This window comes from Diabrotica virgifera, chromosome 7 (assembly GCF_917563875.1).
Source record: "Diabrotica virgifera virgifera chromosome 7, PGI_DIABVI_V3a".
NCBI classification, from domain to species: Eukaryota; Metazoa; Arthropoda; class Insecta; order Coleoptera; family Chrysomelidae; genus Diabrotica; species Diabrotica virgifera.
Window position 1 is genome coordinate 101,470,621 of NC_065449.1, and position 20,794 is coordinate 101,491,414.

The 20,794-nt window shown below is 36.1% G+C and overlaps 1 protein-coding gene across 3 annotated transcripts in view; it reads right to left on the minus strand.

Moving 5' to 3' along the window:
• LOC114332392 (TAR DNA-binding protein 43) overlaps nucleotides 1–18,171 on the minus strand; it is a 102,042-nt gene extending 83,871 nt beyond the window's left edge. For 2 of the 3 annotated variants that reach the window (XM_050657162.1, XM_050657160.1), the window contains exon 1: nucleotides 17,786–18,169. In XM_050657162.1, coding sequence (XP_050513119.1) covers nucleotides 17,786–18,032 — 247 coding nt within the window. In that variant the 5' untranslated portion in view covers nucleotides 18,033–18,169. Of the gene's footprint in view, nucleotides 1–17,785 lie in introns of all 3 variants that reach the window. The other variant, XM_050657161.1, reaches the window with a different exon arrangement.
• Between the last annotated feature and the right edge of the window lie 2,623 nt (nucleotides 18,172–20,794).

The window sequence follows — 20,794 nt, forward strand, 5'->3', positions numbered from 1 at the left end:
GCAGACGTGAAGTTAGCCCGGATTGAGAATTTAAAAAAATAATTACAATCTCCAGGGGAGTCATTTTGCACTTTAAGGGGTTGGGCAAACGTTGTGAAGGGGTGGACAAACGGGTAGTTGGGATTCTGTCCCAGAATTAACGTTTAAATACGCATTTAAGCGGACGTGAAGTTAGCCCGAATTGAAAATAAAAAAAATACAGTCTCCATGGGATTCGTTTTGCAATTTACGGGGTTGGACAAACGTTGTGAAGGGGTGGACAAACGGGTAGTTGGGATTCTGGCCCCGAATTAACGTTTAAATACGCATTTAAGCGGACGTGAAGTTAGCCCGAATTGAAAATAAAAAAAATACAGTCTCCATGGGATTCGTTTTGCAATTTACGGGGTTGGACAAACGTTGTGAAGGGGTGGACAAACGGGTAGTTAGGATTCTGGCCCCGAATTAACGTTTAAATACGCATTTAAGCAGACCTGAAGTTAGCCCGAATTGAAAATAAAAAAAAAATAATTACAATCTCCATGGGGGGTCGTTTTGCAATTTATGGGGTTGGACGAATGTTGTGAAGGTGTGGAAAAACGGGTAGTTGGGAGTCTTTCCCGAATTAACGTTTATATACACATTTAAGCGGACGTGAAATTAGCCCGAATTGAGAATTAAAAAAAAATTACAATCTCCACGGTGGTCGTTTCGCACTTTAAGGGGTTGGAAAAACGTTGAGAAGGGGTGGACAAACGGGTAGTTGGGATTCTGGCTCCGAATTAACGTTTAAATACGCATTTAAGCAGACGTGAAGTTAGCCCGAATTCAGAATTTAAAAAAATAATTACAATCTCCAGGGGGGTCGTTTCGCACTTTAAGGGGTTTCACAAACGCTGCGGAGGTGTGGACAAACGGGTAGTTGGAATTCTGTCCCCGAATTAACGTTTAAATACGCAATTAAGCGGACGTCAAGTTAGCCCGAATTGACAATTAAAAAAAAATAATTACAATCTCCAGGAGGGTCGTTTTGCAATTTACGGGGTTGGACAAACGTTGTGAAGGGGTGGACAAACGGGTAGATGGGATTCTGACTCCGAATTAACGTTTAAATACGCATTTAAGCGGACGTGAAGTTAGCCCGAATTGAGAATTAAAAAAATAATTACAATCTCCACGGGGGTCGTTTCGCACCTTAAGGGGTTAGACAAACGCTGCGGAGGGGTGGACAAACGGGTAGTTGGGATTCTGTCCCCGATTTTAACGTTTACATACGCAATTAAGCGGACGTAAAGTTAGCCCGAATTGACAATTAAAAAAAATAATTACAATCTCCAGGGGGGTCGTTTTGCACTATAAGGGGTTGGACAAACGTTGTGAAGGGGTGGACAAACAGGTAGTTGGGATTCTGGCCCCGAATTAACGTTTAAATACGCATTTAAGCAGACGTGAAGTTAGCCCGAATTGAGAATTAAGAAAAAATAATTACAATCTCCAGGGGGTCCCCTAGTAGTTGGGAGTCTGTCCCCGAATTAACGTTTAAATGCGCATTTAAGGGGACGTGAAGTTAACCCGAATTAATAATAAAAAAAATTTAAAGCGCTCATGGGAATGCCGAGAGAAGTGAAAACTTCTTATAGTATATAAATTACAAGCTCAATGCTTTTCCACATCCAAAAAGAAGTGCTATACCTATGTATATGATATAAGCGTTGCGTACGTTCTATGCTATTTATGTATACATACACATAATATATATTATGTACTTACGAAATTTATTTCGGCAAAGTGATGACGGTCGCAAACTCAATATGTTTTCCTATCTAAGAAGTGCACAACGTCCCTACGAAGTTTTCACTTTAAAAATTTATTTCGTCAAACAATGACGGTCGCTAATTTAGTACTTTTCCCCATCTAAAAAGTGCACAACGTCCCTAAGAAGTTTTCATTTGAAAAATTTATTTCGCCGAAGCAATGACGGTCGCTAATTCAACACTTTTTCTCCATCTAAAAAGTGTATAACGTCCCTAAAAAAGGTTTCGCTTCAAAAATTGATTTCGTCGAAGCAATGACTGTCGCGATGGCGGTCGATAATTCAATATTTTTCTCCATCTAAAAAGGGCACAACGTCCATAAAGAAGTTTTCACTTCAAAAATTTATTTCGCCGAAGCGATGACGGTCGCTAATTCAACACTTTTCCCATCTTAAAAGTGCACAACGTCCCTAAAAAGTTTTCACTTCAAAAATTTATTTCGTCAAACAAATACCGGTCGCTAATTTAATACTTTTTCCGCATCTAAAAACTGCACAACGTCCCTAAAGAACTTTTCACTTCAAAAATTTATTTCGCTGAAGTGATGACGGTCGCTAATTCAATACTTTTTCCCCATCTAAAAAGAGCACAACGTCGTTAAAGAAGTGTTCACTTCAAAAATGTATTTCGTCGAAGCAATGACGGTCGCGATGACGGTCGCTAATTCAATACTTTTTCCCCATCTAAATAGACCAAAACGTCCCTCAAGAGGTTTTCAATTCACAACATTATTTCGTCGAAGCAATGACGGTCGCTAATTCAATATTTTTGCCTATCTAAAAAGTGCACAACGTCGCTAAAGAAGTTTTCACTTCAAAAATTTATTTCGCAGAAGCAATGTCGGTCGCTAATTCAACACTTTTCCCCATCTAAAAAGTGCACAACGGCTCTAAAAAAGTTTTCACTTCAAAAATTTATTTCGCCAAGGCGAGGACGGTCGACGGTCGCTAATTCAATACTTTTTCCCCATCTAAAAAGTGCACAACGTCCCTAAAGAAGTTTTCACTTCAATAATATTAGTATTATTATACGTACATTATAGTAATACACGTACAAAATATATTTCGTCTAAGCGATGACGGTCGCGATGACGGTCGTGAAATCAATATTTTTTCCGCATCCCAAAATAGATTTTACATTTATTTTAAATTTAAATACTTTTATACAATTTATGTATACATACTCATAAACTCATAATATAGATACGTACAAAATTTATTTCGCCGAAGAGATGACGGTCGCGAAATAAATCATTTTTCCCCATCCAAAAATAGGTTTTACATTTATTTTAAATTTAAATACTTCTATACAATTTATATATACACACACCGGCAAAATTAGCCGAACACCTTAAAAATGGGACATGTTTGATGTCTCGAATTTCCTAAACCAGTGGTCTGATTTGAGTAATTCTTTTAGTATGTTATAGCCTTATTATTTAAGAATATCTTTGTGATAATATTATTGCTATACAGGTAAAAATCATTTTATACCGGGTGTACCAATCATACTGTTTTTTTCTTAAAGTTTGGAACACCCTGTGGAATATTCTAGCATATGTAAAATATTAAAATTAAAACTCGATTGTAGAGTTAGGCTTTCTTCACATTTTCCTTTTCGATTTATTTAATTATGTTGGATAATAAAAAAGTTGGGATACGGACGTTTCGCCCCCGCCGTTTTGCCCCCGACCGTTTCGCCCCCGCCGTTTCGTCCCCAGCCGTTTCGCCCCCGAACCGTTTCGCCCCCGAACCGTTTCGCCCCCGGGATTTTACCTAACATTTTTAACTAGTTGCATTGAGTTATAAATACAATGTTAGTAATACATTTACCTATTGATCATTTTTTGTTCTTAGCTTAGGTTAGGTAAGGTTAGGTCCGTAAATTATAAGTAAGGCAAAATGAGTTTTCTGAGAACAAAATCCTTTGTGTAAGAAAATATGTAAAATTATTTCTGAGAACAATTATGTATTAATCCTGTCTATCTACTATAAATATGTGTAACAAAGCACTTCTAAGAAAAACAAACAAAAAATGAGCAATAGGTAAATGTATTATTAACATTGTATTTATAACTCAAACTAGTTAAAAATGTTAGGTAAAATCCCGGGGGCGAAACGGTTCGGGGGCGAAACGGATGTTTTTCATCAATAAATCCTCATAGTAGGGGAGGAAAGTATGCTAAATTTGCAGTTACTCGAGCGTTATGGGGACCTATTGGATTGTGAAGAGTGGGTGCTAAAACCAAAAAAAGTTGAGTTAAGTTTTCCATAAACTGTGGGACTCTCAATATTTTAATTTAATTTTCCATTTCCACCAATCGTTTTTTCCGATTATAGCTCCATCTATCCATAATTGGAAAAAATGTTGCGAATAAAAGTTGCTTATTTTTACGTAAAGAATCCAAATCTGCAATAAAAATTGGGGGCTCCTACTTAAGATTTTAAAGTAACCCCCACCCCACCTCCGTGGGGGGTCGTGTTTGGTGCCGTTCGATAGATTTTTGAAAAATATTGAATATGTGTATTTTGCAGTTTTACGATCTGCTGTTCATTTCGCGAAATATCATATTTAAAATTTTTAATTTACCCCCCCCCCTCTTCGTGGGGTGACGTGTTAAGTATTATTCGATTGATTCTTGAAAAATATTGAAAACGTATTTTTTAGTTTTTCAATCTGACGTTTATTTCGCGAAATATTTGCTTTTTTTGTGACACTTTGTAACTCACCCATTTTCTTACGCCGCGCTCAAATCGTCAGATTTTTGAAATATACACTATTTTGCATGTACTTAACTTACCTTATCTTAACATGACGATTTCGAGTTTTTCTAAGAATAGATTTTTTTTCGGTCCCCCCTTAATGAATTTCCCGGTGTTAAGAACCAATATGGTATAGGTACATACAGTCTTTCTCATGATCATCTTTCAGTGCGTCACATTTTTTCGATTTCTTTCTAACGCATTAAATTGTATGTGACAGAAAAAAAGGCACGTCGGTGATTACATTTCGTCGGTGACATTTTTATAACATTTATTCTAGTTATTCTAGTTGTCGACAGATGGCGCCATAATAAAAAAATAATTTTTTTTAATTAGATAATAATATTACAAATATAATCTGTATAATTTATAAGACTATACAAATCAAAGAAAATACCATTTTATAAATGCAAGAAACACTTTTGATTTGTTTTTATTCCAAATTGAAAATAAAATGTGATAACTGTCAGATTTAACTAAAATGTCATGTTAGAATAAATGTCATAAATGTGTATTATCACGGACTTGCCCTTTTTCCTATCATTTGTTACGCACTGAAAAATGATCATGAGAAATACTGTACAAGGTTTCTCCCCATGTGATAATCTGAAACAATGTCTGAAGCGTTCGAGTAACTGCAAAAATTCCTGCTTGGGCTCCCCTACCATCATTATCTGCTTAGTTTAATAAACAAGCCTAAAGTAATTCAATAGATGTATTAAATAAATAAATTACTAAGCGATGTCACAATGACGACCTCCCGTGGATTTCAGCTGAACTAGCTTCGAGGGGGGTTTTAATGTCAAACGCTGAGCGCACATGCATTTGAATCAAGTATGTAATATTCAGTATTTATTTTTGCATGTTTTTTTACAAAGGACCCCGCACAAACCTTATGGAAAATAGGTCCCAGTGGATTTCGTTCATACTTTGGGAAAATACTCTTTGAAGCATCCTGATAAAAAGTTCTCATGAGCATAACTCAATCGTATGAAGGATTTTCAAGATATAGAGGCCCAAACTCGGAAAATTATAAGATTTACGGGGTATTCCAATTCCGTGAGTTACTGGTTATTTGGCAACATGTTGAAGTCTGGATCAAGGAAAAGTACTAGTAGTCTAGGATTTTTTCCTGGCTATCCAATGGCGACCTTTACTTTTACCTTGACCTTCAACGGACGTCATCTTCTAGAGTTTCGAGGGTTTTAGGCATTCAATTGATATAAACAGATTACTCATGGGTTTTTGGGATCGAAAAACACGAATATGCCTTCAGAATTAACCTCCGGATGACGTGGTGGCCAGGGCCACTGCAAGGGACGTCATCTTCTAGAGTTTCGTTGGTTTTCGGCATTTAATTGATGCAAATGAATTACTGGAGGGTTTTTTGAGGTCGCTAAACACGAATATGCCACCAGAACCGACTCCCGGAGCACCTAGTTTCCAAGGTCAATGAAAGGGGCTCCTGGAGTTTCGAGGGTCTTTGGTACTACATTGATGCAAACGGATTACTCATAGGTTTTTGGAATTGCTGAACACGAATACCCCATCAGAACAGACATCGTAGTACCTGGTGCCAAAGGCACGTCATGCTTTGGAGATTCGAGAGCTTTCGGTACTAAATCAATGTAAACTGATTACTCACAGGTTTTTGGGTCTGCTGTACGTGATTTCGATATCACATCCGATCCACGGAGCACCTGGTGCCTAAGGCAGGTCTTCTTCTGGAGTTTCGACAGGTTTCGGTATTAAATTGATGCATATGGGTATTACTCATTAGTTTTTGGAGCTGCTAAACACAAATACGCCATCAGAACAGACACCGGGGTACCTGGTGCCTAAGGCACGTCATCTTCTGCGGTTTCGAGAGTTTACGGTACTAAATTGATGCAAGCGGATTACTCTTGTGTTTTTGGGGTTGCTGAACACGAATATGACTTAGATAAAATACTGTGGAGTATATAGTGGCCACGATGAATACCACTATCAAAATAGAATGTAGTAAATCGATATTAAAATAAATGAAGGAAAAATATTGTCGGATATAAATTGAGTATATATTTTTTATAAATAATTAAAACAATTGAGTACTTAAGTTACTCACTTAGTGAGTACACACACCAAAGAGTAATCCAAAAGAGCAACGCCAAAAACCTAAGAGTAATCCATTAGATTTCTCCGAAACTCCAGAAGATAACCTGTCTTAGACACCAGGTGCTCCTGTGTCTGTGCTGATCACGTATTCGTGTTCAGCAACCCCAAAAACCTATAATTAATCAATTTGCATTAATGTAGTACCAAAGACCCTCGAAACTCCAGGAGCCCCTTTCATTGACCTTGGAAATCAGGTGCTTCGGGAATCGGTTCTGGTGGCATATTCGTGTATAGCGACCTCAAAAACCCTCCAGTAATTCATTTGCATCAATTAAATGCCGAAAACCATCGAAACTCTGGAAGATGACGTCCCTTGCAGAGGCCCTGGCCACCACGTCATCCGGAGGGTAATCCTGATGGCATATTAGTGTTTAGCTATCCCTTTTTGGCCCATGGGTAATCTGTTTATATCAATTGAATGCCTAAAACCCTCGAAACTCTAGAAGATGACGTCCGTTGAAGGTCAAGGTCAAAGTAAAGGTCGCCATTGGATAGCTAGGAAAAAATCCTAGACTACTAGTACTTTTCCTTGATCCAAACTTCTACATGTTGCCAAATAACCAGTAACTCACGGAATTGGAATACCCCGTAAATCTTATAATTTTCCGAGTTTGGGCCTCTATATCTTGAAAATCCTTCATACGATTGAGTTGTGCCCATGAAAACTTTTTATCAGGATGCTTCAAAGAGTATTTTCCCAAAGTATGAACGAAATCCACTGGGACCTATTTTCCATAAGGTTTGTGCGGGGTCCTTTTATATACAACATCGGCGGCGAAAACTGAACAGATCGAAAAACTGCAAAATACACGTACCTATTCAATATTTTTGAAAATCTATCGAATGGCACCAAACACGAGCCCCCACGGAGGTGGGGTGTTTCAAATGGAAAAACGATTGTTTCAAATGGAAAATTAAATTAAAAAATGAAAAGGCCCCCACTATACGGAAAACTCAACTTAACCTTTTTCTGGTTTTAGCACATACTCTTCACAATCCAATAGGTCCCCATAACGCTCGAGTAACTGCAAATTTAGCATACATTCCTCCCCTACTATGAGGATTTATTGATGAAAAACATGGATAGTTGTTAACACATATAACTTTTTTATTATCCCACATAATTAAATAAGTCGAAAAGGAAAATGTGAAGAAAGCCTAACTCTACAATCGAGTTTTAATTTTAATATTTTACATATGCTAGAATATTCCACAGGGTGTTCCAAACTTTAAGAAAAAAACACAGTATGATTGGTACACCCGGTATAAACTGATATTTACCTGTATAGCAACAATATTATCACAATGATATTCTTAAATAATAAGGCTATAACATACTAAAAGAATTACTCACATCGGACTACTGGTTTAGGAAATTCGAGACACCAAACATGTCCCATTTTTAAGGTGTTCGGCTAATTTTGCCGGTGTGTGTATATACATACACATAATATACCTATAGATTATGTACAAAATTTATTTCGCCGACGCGATGACGGTCGTGATGATGGTCGCGAAATCAATCCTTTTTCCCCATCCTAAAATAGGTTTTACATTTATTTTAAAATTAAATGCCTCTACACAATTTATATATACATACACATAATATATAGCATAAGCGATGACGGTCGCAATGACGATCGCGATGACGGTCGCAATGACGGTCGCGATGACGGTCGCGAATTCAATACTTTTTCTCCTATCCAAAAATCACACAACGTCCCTAAAGAAGTTTTCACTTCAAAAATAATTACAATCTCTACGGGGATCGTTTCGCACTTTAAGGGGTTGGACAGACGCTGCGGAGGGGTGGACAAACGAGTAGTTGGAATTCTGTCCCCGAATTAACGTTTAAATACGCATTTAAGCGGACCAGAAGTTAGCCCGAATTGTGAATTAAAAAAAATAATTACAATCTCCAGGGAGCCGTTTTGCCATTTACGGGGTTGGATAACCGTTGTGAAGGGGTGGACAAACGGGAAGTTTGGATTCTGGCTCCGAATTAACGTTTAAATACGCATTTAAGCAGACGTGAAGTTAGCCCGAATTGAGAAATAATTACAATCTTTAGGGGGGTCGTTTTGCAATTTACGTGGTTGGACGGGGTTGTGAAGGGGTGGACAAACGGGGAGTTGGGATTCTGTCCCCGAATTAACGTTTAAATACGCAATTAAGCGGACGTGAAGTTAGCCCGAATTGACAATTAAAAAACATAATTACAATCTCCAGGGGGGTCGTTTTGCAATTTACGGGGTTGGACAAACGTTGTGAAGGCGTGGACAAACGGGTAGTTGGGATTCTGTCTCCGAATTAACGTTTAAATACGCATTTAAGCGGACGTGAAATTAGACCGAATTGAGAATTAAAAAAATAATTACAATCTCCAGGGGGGTCGTTTTGCACTTTAAGGGGTTGGACAAACGTTGTGAAGAGGTGGACAAACGGGTAGTTGGGATTCTGGCCCGGCAGAAACATTCATTCTAATGGACTCTGAAGTACTTTTTCAGGAGTACTATCCTATTATCCGTAAGCAATATATATAATTTTTTTTTTTTTTAATATCAGTGGGTGGACAAACAAAATTATGCGGTGAAAAAACATGGACAAACGATGGACAAACAATATAGCAAGAGAGTTTTTGAATTTTCGAAAATTTGTGTATTTGTGAAGTTAGCCCGAAAAAAAATTTTTGTTTATAAAAAAAATTGATGGGTGGACTAACGAAATAAAACTGTGGATAAACGTGGACAATCAATGGACAATCGAATGGCATCGGTCACATTTTTTTCCCGACTTTTTCGGGCTAACTTCACGGACCTTGATATTTTTGAAAAATAAAAATACTAACATTGTTAGATTTTTATTTCACAAATATTATTTTTCATGATAACAAAACCATCCATCAAGAACTAAACAATATTACAATATTGCATTAAAATATTTATTTTAATTTTTTTAATTGTTTCAAGCATTTTCATTGAAAATTTATTTCCTCTTAATTATACCCTCGGGGTGGGGTGGAGACGAAAAAACTTTTGTGATACTGAATATAAAACCCAAATATGCAATAAAAATGAGGGTTTCCATATAAGATTTCAAAGTTGCCCCATGCCCCCTTTCCAGCCCCCTATATGGTTTTACTATATATTCTAAAATTTGTCCTGATTCTTATATCAAATTTTCAACTGGAGCATATCGAAAATTTTAGGTTAAGTATAAAGCTTTTAGTAGAACATATTTCTAAAAAAAATTTAAGTTTTAATTAACACCAAAACAGGCAGATCTTGTTTGGGCTATAAAGTGAATGTTAAACATAAATTATACAGTGTAAAATAAATCAATTATTACTAACATTTTAACTAGACCAAGAGCTATTGTAAAATAAATAGATTTATACTGTTTAAAAGGGTTTTAAATCATGCCTTTTTTCATGCTCACCTCTACACTTGCTTTATCATCATCAAATCATTCAATTATTGATTATTGCCATGTGAGGTTATTCAATAAATACATACACTGACTTATTGTTTTATTCTGGGACTAAGTACCTATCTAAATAATTGTTATGATCATTTATCTTTCTTCATTTTCATGCTGCAGTGGGCAGTTCTTGAGTCATTCATCAAAAAAACCAATATAACTGGCCATATAACCACCAAGACAGTAAAAATTACTGCATATGCAGACGATGTAGCTATCATTAATAGGAACATACCACGACTAATGGAAGAGTTCAAAGAAATTGATCCTGAACCACGAAAAAGGGGGCTAAAAATAAAAGAAGCAAAAACGTACATGACTGTCAAAAGAACACCTGACAATGAAAATTATATCACAATAGACAACTACACTATTGAACGTGTGGATGACTTCACATATCTGGGCACAGAAATCAATAAGAATTCAGTAAGTAGCGAAATTAATGCACGCATTTCCGGAAATCAAACATACTATGATAATAAAATATTGATGACATCGAAATTATTAGACAAAAGAACCAAAATGACTATCTACAGAACATTGCTTAGACCTGTAGTAACCTATGGTTGTGAAACCTGGGTAATGACGAAAAGGGATGAAGCCCAACTCAGGGCATTCGAGAGAAAAGTACTGAGAAAAGTATATGGTCCGGTGCAAGAGGAAGACGGCACATGGAGAATCAGGAGAAACAACGAGGTTAATGAATTGAATGAAAGTTAAGATATTGTACTATTTGTGAAAAGTCAAAGACTGTCATGGCTGGGACATGTGCAGAGATAAGACAATGAAAAACAACAAAGAAAATATTACAATGGAAGCCGACAGGAAGGTGAAAAAAAGGAAGGCCCAAAACGAGATGGTTGGATGACGTGGAAGATGACAATGAACATAAGACAATGGAAAAGAAGGGCACAAGAAAGATCCGAAAAGAAGGACATAGGCAGACAGGCAAAGACCCATTCAGGATTATGATGCCAAAAGAAGAAGAAGAATACTGCAGTGGGGAGGACATGTAACCCAGTCCCCAAAATCGAATGTGATAAAAAGATTCTATACTGAATTCGCTCAGCCGAGACATAACTGTCTAATAAGGTTGGTAATTTCTTTTTTGGGAAGTTAGGTTGCTAGACGTGACTGGAAATTACTACACAACCAAACATACCCGCCCACAGCCAATATTATTAATAGTAAACAGATATAAGTAACATAAACCTTACGCCAATCAATAATTATTTATTTACACCATTATAATGTATTGATAACAAATGGAAAAATTATTTATTGTACAAAATAAAAATATTGTGTAGAAATAAATTCCAGAAAATTTTATGGGTTTAGTATGCACTCCCACTATTTCCAATAATCTTTCTTTTTTTAGTGAAAGATTAAGTTGATTTGAGCAGTTAATAGTGTGAGGTAGGAATTTTTGTGCTGTATGTTTCCTATTCCGAATGTGTCAAAGTAAATCACGACTGAGCGAATTCAGTATAACAGCACAACCAGAGGGAATAATAAGATGGGGTAGAGGTAGACTAAAGCTGAGGTAGATAGTCAGATAACACAGGATGCTCAGTAAAAAATATCGGGGCTCTGTTGCAGAGCCGGATTTAAGGCAGTGGGGGCCCCTGGGCAGAATTGGTGTGGGGGCCCCTGGGCAGAATTGGTGTGGGGCCCTACCTCCTACCATTAAACAAATTGTTGTTATGACTATGGTATGGTTAAAGTCCGAGTACTTTTCGAGGTTTTTTAACTGAAAATTCCTTGATTATGTCGGGCATGTCTAGTTGCTTTAAGGTATTGTGTTCAATGCTCATTATAAAGAGATGGTTCAAACGCTCTTGGCCTATCATAGACCGATCTCTCTCCACTGCAGTTAGTTACCATCAGAACTAAATATAAACGAAGTGTCACTACAACGTTTGGAACCGCATCATTCACATTTTTCTGTTTTAAGCGTCGGTCGTCAGTACATTTGAAGTTCTTTACATATATTTGATGAGCCGATTTCCTCTTTAAATGAATTGAAAAATTCTACAAATTGTAATAGTTTGACACCTAGTTTTTTATCTAAATCATTACTATAATTGTCGGTAACCTTCAGTGAGTGAGCTTCATTTTCATTGGGAGTTAAATTTTCCAAATAATGTAAAAATCCAAAATTGGAATGAATGGATTCATATGCCGAAAGTCTATGACTTGAAGAGGAAATGAAGTGATCTATAATAGCTATAAAATTTGGAGTCCTAAATTTCTCTGATGTTGTCATTTCAGTCTCTGAAATATCCCTTAAAAGAATATAAATTTTTTAATTGATTTAAGTGCTGCCACTCCTGAATTAAAGTCAATATTTGGTTCTTGGAGAATACGACTTGTGCTGTTTGTCCTCTCTAAGATTTCATTCCAAAATATTGCACATATCCCTATTTTCAGTAAACACACTCGATTATCCAAACCATTTGTATCGCTACGAGTTTCAAATTGTTGCCCATCGTCTTTTGAAATTTTGGATAATACTCCTTTAATCCGATTATAACCTTTAATTAGTTTTTTTGCGACATCACTTCTAGACGACCATCTAGTAGTATTTACTCTTTTTTATGAACAATAATATTTCTGCCATGGTCGGCGTTGCTCTCGCTTAAAGACGTTTTTAAACATTCGATTAACAAGTTGTATCTATATGTAGAGGAAATGAAAAATACATAGGGTTCATACAGTCCTTCCTCGAAATCAAAGAATTCTATGGCAGCAGGACAACACTAGCAACTAAATTTAGAGAGTTGGAGACACATGGAATCTACAACGCCAAGATATTGTGTTATCTAAATTTTAGCTGAACACCATTGTATTTTCCACTCATAACTGACGCATTGTCGTAGGACTGTCCCCTGCAGCTTTTCAAATCGATATCATCTTCTTGCAAGAATGTCTTAAATATATCTTCTGCTTTATGACCGTAATTTGCCAAAAATACATTTTTAAGGAGAGAAACCTTCCATATAACGAAATATTACAGTTAATTGATTGACAAAAATTATTCTATGTGAATAATGTGCTGATTTTTTTAAGTTTGGGGCTTTGTGGGGGCCCCCAAAATGTGGGGCCCCGGGCAGCTGCCCAGCCTGCCCCCTTTTAAATCCGGCCCTGCTGTGTTGTTACGTTGTAATCATGGAATGCCTGTAGTTAAGGGTTAAATGCAGTTCTAAAGAACTCTCTGGAGCAGCAGTAGATAGGGTAAAGATAGTGATGATGATATCCAACTTCCGATTGGGAGATGGCACATAAAGAATAAGAAAGAAGATCGTGTGCATTCAGCACTTTGCTGGTAGGTACTGCACAATTGCTTAACCCTTTCGCTACGGGCCAAGTATGGTTGCGCGCTGCTCATATAGGGCGCCGGGAAAATTTTGCACTTTGCAATCGAGACGGTCTGGGTCACTCAGCTCAGTAGGGGAGACTGGGGCTGGTTGACGCATCGGGTTGGTTGACGCAGTGCGATTCTCTTAAAACTAAGAAACTTGGTAATCACGTGTTTACACAAGTTCCAAGGCTTCCCACAAAGCACACTTTCGGAAGGTAGTTTCAGTTTGGTGCGATAACTAGTAGGGTGTACAGAGCGTTTTGTAGTTTTTTTACAGTGGTAAGTAAATATTTATGATCATACATTTTTTGTTCTAGAAATCCCATTTTTAAAGATAATAATTCGTTCTTTGTTTTGTATTGAAGCTTGAAACTACGACTATAAGATACAATCATTGTATTTTCCAAAAACTAATTAATATAGAGTCGATTACCATAAATACCCAAACATGTGCTTTGGGGCTGGTTGACGCATTCGATGAGGGGCTGGTTGACACATGCGTCAACCGTCCCCGAGCATAAATACTGATTGATTTGAAATTTTGTTTTAGAAAATGCGTTCTTTTAAAAGCAAGTCCGAAAAAAGTAAAATTGCACCAGATATTATGTTGAGAGCAGTTAGGGAGATAAAAATATATGGAAAATCCATAAGAGGAACTGTCAAAGAGAGAACCTTCAACTTTTGAAAATCCCACAAAAGTGTCAAACCAATCCAACCAATAGCTAAAACCAAAGTGTTTGAAGGCAGTTAATGCTCACAAAAATATTGAAAAATATTTGAACAAACCTGATGAAGGGTCGAAGTTGTGCTCAAAGGAGCTTGGCCCTTCTAAGAGTAATCTTGATCATTTTTTTGTAAAATCTTCAACCTTTTATAATATCGCAGACCGCTTAGACGAAGGAACATAATTGACTCTTACAACAAAAATCAATCCAAAATCAAAAGAAAAAAAAAGTAAAACAAAAGAGAAGATTTTATGCTGTTGGTTTTATCCCTAATTTATTATTTGAGTTAAATTTTAGATTCTAGAACTTTAAATACACCAATGTTTTTCATAGATAATAAGGTATTTGTTTTGTTACTTTATAATATGGGCGTCAACCAACCCCATGTGTTGCGTCAACCAACCCCGTGACGGGGCTGGTTGGCGCACAGTGACATACATTTTTCTTTCTCAAATTGAACATAAAGTTTTACTAAATCTTTTAATTTAGCATCTAGGTACAAAAATGTAAAACTGCGTCAACCATCCCCGGTCTCCCCTAATTTATATTCTTTCTATTGAAGTGGTTGAATCGTTTTTCGTTTGTTTGCATTCGTTTTATCGGAGTGGTGGAATTGTTTTTCGTTTGTCGGCATTTGTTAGTTGCATTATCATGAATAAAAAACGCTTTTTGACACAGGATGAACTAAGAAAATGCCTTGAAGATAGTGAAAGTGAATATTATTCGTCCGATAATGAAAATCATTTCTCAAGCGAAGATGAATCTGAATATCTAGTGAATTATTCAAGTGAATCAGAAGATATATTTTACATCAATTGTTGATGAGATTGCAGCACCCAGCAAAAATCCAAACCCATCTTCAAGAGGAAAACAAAAGTGATTCAACAGACTCATGGGTTTTTGATGATAATTTTGTGCCAAATGTAATGGATTTTGACCACAACAACTCAGGTATAAATCCTAATTTATCTGTGGATCATACCAGCTCTGAGGTAAATTTTTTCACTATATTTTTTTATAAAAATATTATAACTCTGATCACCGAACAGACAAATGCATATGCACATGTTTTGCAAACTAAAAGGCCAAGTTATTCTAAATGGCAAGATCTCAGTCCACAGGAAATGTAGGCACCTACTCTGTTTTGGCACTGTGTATTTTGATGGGTATTGTTGAGAAACCACGCCTGTCAGATTACTGGTCAACAAATCCAAGAATTTCTACCCCATTTTTTAATCAAGTTTGTTCTCGGGATAAATTTTTACTGAAACTAGGTGCCCTTCATTTTGAAGATAACACAAATTTGGATAAAGATGATTACCTCCGTAAAATCAGTCCTGTGCTATGACAGTGTTAAAAAAAATTGAAGGAACCTTCTCTCTATTTCAAGATTTGGCAATCGACAAAAGCTTGATCTTATTCAAGGGTCGGCTGAGTTTTAAACAATATATCCCTGCTAAACGTAACCGATTTGGCATAAAACTATTTGAAATCTGCGATGCTGAAACAGGCTATGTTTTTAATTTCGTCGTCTACACCAGCTCACAAACAGATCTTCAAAGAAACAGCATACTGGGCATCAGTGGTGATGTTGTCAATAGTTTGATGCTTCCATATTATAATAAAAAACATATTTTATATATTGACAATTGATTATCTTCTAGAAAAACTAACTGGAGTTTGTGCTACTGTGAGATCTACAAGACAAGGAATGCCACAATTTGGTCCAGTTGAAAAAGGAGAATGGGTTGTAGCCAATGAACTGTCAATACGGATGGAATGGCCCTGTCCCATTCAAATAGTGAAGCGAGATTACCACCATACAAGAGAGAGGTCCTAGAGAGAGACAGAGAATGTGCTGGAAAATTTGAGAGGCCGTGTAATTTCAGTTGCCTATATCAACTTAAATCGGGGAAATGGACCTCATATTTTTTTAACTTGGTATCAGGGCTGATAGGCAGTATTTAAAAATTAAGTTAAGTTAATAAAATTTAAAAAATACGAGGTCCATTTCCCCGATTTAAGTTGATTGCAACTGAAATTACACGGCCTGTCAAATTTTCCAGCACATTCTCTGTCTCTCTCTAGGACCCCTCTCTTGTATCGTGGCCGCATTAATTTTCTTTGTGCCTATTCCATCCGTATTGACAGTTCATTGGTTGTAGCACATAACGGCAAAATGTTTGCTTTAAAATGGAATGATAGGAGACTTGTTCTCATACTCACTACGATATACACAGCTGAACCAAAAGATACTGGAAAAAAGCGCTTTCGTGCTGGAGAAAAAATTCTAAAGCCTTTATGTGTAGTAGAATATTGTAATAACAAAATGGGGGCTATTGATAAAGCAGATATGCAAATAAGTTTTGTTGAATGCGCCAGAAAATCTCTTAAATGGAACAAAAATCTTTTCTTCCATCTGATGGATGTGGCATTGTATAACGCTTACGTACTTTTCAAAGATGTAACTGGAACAAAACCATCATTTTCAGATTTCCGTTTGAAGGTTGTGACTTAATTCATAGAGAAAGGACCCCACAGAAACCTTAAATCGAAACTTTGGATTCTGGTAGTCCTTGATGTGTAGAACTAAAGACTCAATGGGCCCCTAGCTCCAAAAAAACATGGTTTTAAGATATAAGCCTCTCAGATTATAGGTACAGTGAGGACGTTTGAGTTGGAATAACTTCATTTTCTCAAGAATGGGCGACTTTGGAGATAAATCCCAGAATCAGGTCGATTTTTATTTTTAAATTATATTTTTTTGGCATATATTTCATACTAGTGACGTCATCCATCTCTTTTTTGTCGCGTGGCGTCGTGTGATAACTCATTCAAAAGGTTATTAAATTTGTAACGTTACAATGTTCCATCTCCTATTGTCTTCCTTTTTGTTTTACTTGTCATATATAGATTTTCTCTTCATTTTGTTTCTTTGACATTTGAGTTAATTTTCGTTCCAAGCCTGTTTGTTTTAGTTTACACTTCATTCTGTAGTCTTTCCTTTCAAGTTAAGTTCCAATTCGCTATTCAAAAATTAAGTTCAGCACTTCAATTGTTCTAGCTCCTGTCCTATTCCTTTAACATATTAAAAATTAAAGAGTTCCGATTAGTTATCGGGAAGTTTATCTGTCAGATTAGTCTGTAATCTGCCAATAAACTTTCCGATAACTAGTTATCTGAAGGTGAAAAGACAGGGCCTTAGAAGAAAAACACTAAAAAACCATATTCAGAAATTTCTTATTTGCTGATCGTAACATATATGAACGATACAAGTGAGCAAGATGGACAATGTAGAACATACTATTACGATTATAGCTCTCTAAAGATGCAAATAAAAAAATGTATGGTGACAGAACCTGAACGATAGAGATTAATTTGCGTAATAGTATGGCGCTCGCTCATCAAAGCTGTAAATGAAAATCGTACTTTTACGGCAACAGTATCGAAAGGGTTAATAAGTTCCGTCAAAGTGTCTTTACATGTAATAAATATAAAATTAGAACTTACCTTTAGGATATACACAACAAAAAACTATGTTATCCCATCCCTCATCGGCTGGTGGATGAAGAACACCATCAGAAAGCCTTACACCTCGAAATGTCCTACTCTGAACAGATACTTTGTATTTCAAACCAGATGCTCCTGGAAATTGTGCTGTAACAGTGCTTAGCAGCAAGTTTCCATTCTCCTCAGTAGGTAGTTCTATTGGATATTCGCTCTCCTCGTCCACTACTAGCACATAATCTATAGCCATATCGCCAGATAATAATATAAGATGGTAGAACTATTATTTAATGATATATTTATTGTTGATTTTCAATTAATATGATTGTTTATTATAGATCAGTCACTGTCATAACCGTCAACCGTCATAACATAACAGATCATGTGTCAATGTCAAGGCGATAGGCGACACAGTAAAAAACAGGATTCTATTGTATATGTATACTGCACAAAGTATGTATGGTTTGTGGTATACTGTGATAGGCGATGTCTGGGCGATGTCTATGCCAAATGCCAGAGACATGTAAAAGAATAGACTTGGCTACGGATATGCCACTAACGTCGACATAGGAGGAAACAATCAGAAGGCCCACTCACTTTGGCGGGAGAAGTGAGAAGTATCCGCTGTGAGCTCGTACGTAGAGGGGATATTTATAAATTCGTGAGCGCCAGTAGTGACAAGTCTGTAAACGTTTACCGGAAATTTGACATAAATGTCAAAGTGATTAATTTAAAATTAAAAACATTAATTATAAAAAATATTAGTTGATCAAAGCTGTGGTATATATTTTTCCCTTAAGTATACTTACGTTTTAAATACTGAATTTGCGTTTTTTAATGTTCTGTAATATGTACTTATAAATTAATCTTGGCGCCATCTACATGATAATTGTGAAAGTATCCGAAGTAAGAAATTAATATTTCATTAATAGAACGTCAAAATGATTAGCAAAATCTTAAAAAAATCTATTACAATTTAATTACTTTTTAGCGTTGTAAATATTAAACCGTTGACTGATAAATATACCGTATTTATCAATCAACGGTTTAGCGATCTTAAGTTTTTGCAGGAAATTCTAAAGTCGACTTTACATTACATGATTTATCATGTGATTTGTCATATGATTTGGTCATGGAGTGAAATTTACATGTTTACACTGTGTGATTTGTCATATGATTTTGCATTGTTTATACGGCTCGTTTTGTCATAAGCATTGTCATGCGGCTCGTCATGGGAAAAATCATATGACAAATCACATGATAAATCATGTAGTGTAAAGTCGACTTAATTCCTTTAGTAACCCATGTTTTCTTATTTTTCTTTTTAAGAATTCTTTTTTGAAATGCCAAATTAAAAATCTTCATGAGAGTGTGATGAAATTGATGGAGCAAATCAGTGGAGCAAATCGATGCATTGAGTGGCATATCCCTAGCCAAGTCTATTCTCTTTTTACCTGTCTCTGGGTTGTGTTGTTATCGTGTGTAAAGCCGGGCTCAAACGACTCGTGTACTTGGCGAATAATCGTTTGTGACCTCGCTGTGTCTAGGTACACGCTAACATGTACGCAAATAAAAAAGTTAGGTACACGCGAAACGTCATCAATTCAGTGACGTCACTATTTAGCGTGCACTGGTTTTTTTGCATACACACTTGAGCTGCGTGTATGCTGTGGTAAGTATATACCGCGAGAGAGTCAGAGTGTTGGAATTTGTCTAATCGCGTTGTGTTCACATTTTAATATTGATTAGTAAAGAGTTTCTTATTTTTTATTTGTTAAGTATTTTTTAAATTAACTATGGAATGTGGACAATTATTTAGTTCTTTTAATGAGTTTAACATTATTTTAAAACAGCATGAAAAAATAAGAGACAAAAATTCATGATTAACGGTAGCAGAAGTATTAAGCTAAAAGATATACAGGGCCATTGATTAGTGTGATAAAGCTCAGTAGACCCGCTATAGTAATAGATAGCAATAAGTTAATAACAAAAATTGTAGCAAACTTTGAGCTTCATATTACAAAATTAGTTAAAATGTTACAGGGCATTCGATAACATAGTGGCAGACCAAACTTATGTTTTTTTTAATGGAACACCCTATATTTTATTTTATGTTCGAAATCTTCTTAACTTCTCCATCACAAAAATATAAAGGTTTATTATGTTATATAGGGTATTTACAAAGTTATAACATATTTTCTATGACAATCGTAACAAGTTCAATTCCCTGTATAAACAGAAATAAACACAACAGCATTGGTTTATAGTTTATAAACTGGTATTAATTAACTTACGTAGTAAACAATATTTTGTATATTTCATGTCAACTAAAATTTATTTCGCTAACGTGAATATAATACTTAATACACATTGATTTATTACATTATTAAGTTTGAAACATCTGAATAGTTCTGCTTCCCGTCCCCTCTCCTTAATAACAAATATTTTTCTATCAAACAAACAATAAACATATCAAAATAGCGTGTACCAAAATATAAAGTCACTGCGTACGCTAAATAATGACGTCACTGGCTTGATGAAGTATAATTCGCGTGTACCTAACTTTTTTATTTGCGTACACGTTAGCGTGTACCTAGACACAGCGTTGTGCGCTCTCTTTCCTTGTCTAAAGGCTGTATGACACTATACATTTTCTTGTATCAATGGGTGCATTCAGCAGACGCAATCGCTAACTAATCGATTAGTAATCGATTTGTGATTTACATGCTGAATGCCACAATTTATGTGGCATTCAGCAGAAAATCACTAATCGATTAGTTAGCGATTGCGTCTGCTGAATGCACCCATTTCTAATATTGTTTCTGATATGTCAAAAAAATGCATAGTGTCATACACAGATACAAGAAACGATATCAGAAACGATACAAGAATTTGAGTCAGACACAGATTCTTGTACAAGAACTGCGCCAATTTCTGCGCAAAGAACAAAAACGTAAAACCTGCTGGTAAAACATCTAAAATGTCATAATTACTTACTCATAATGGCGGCTG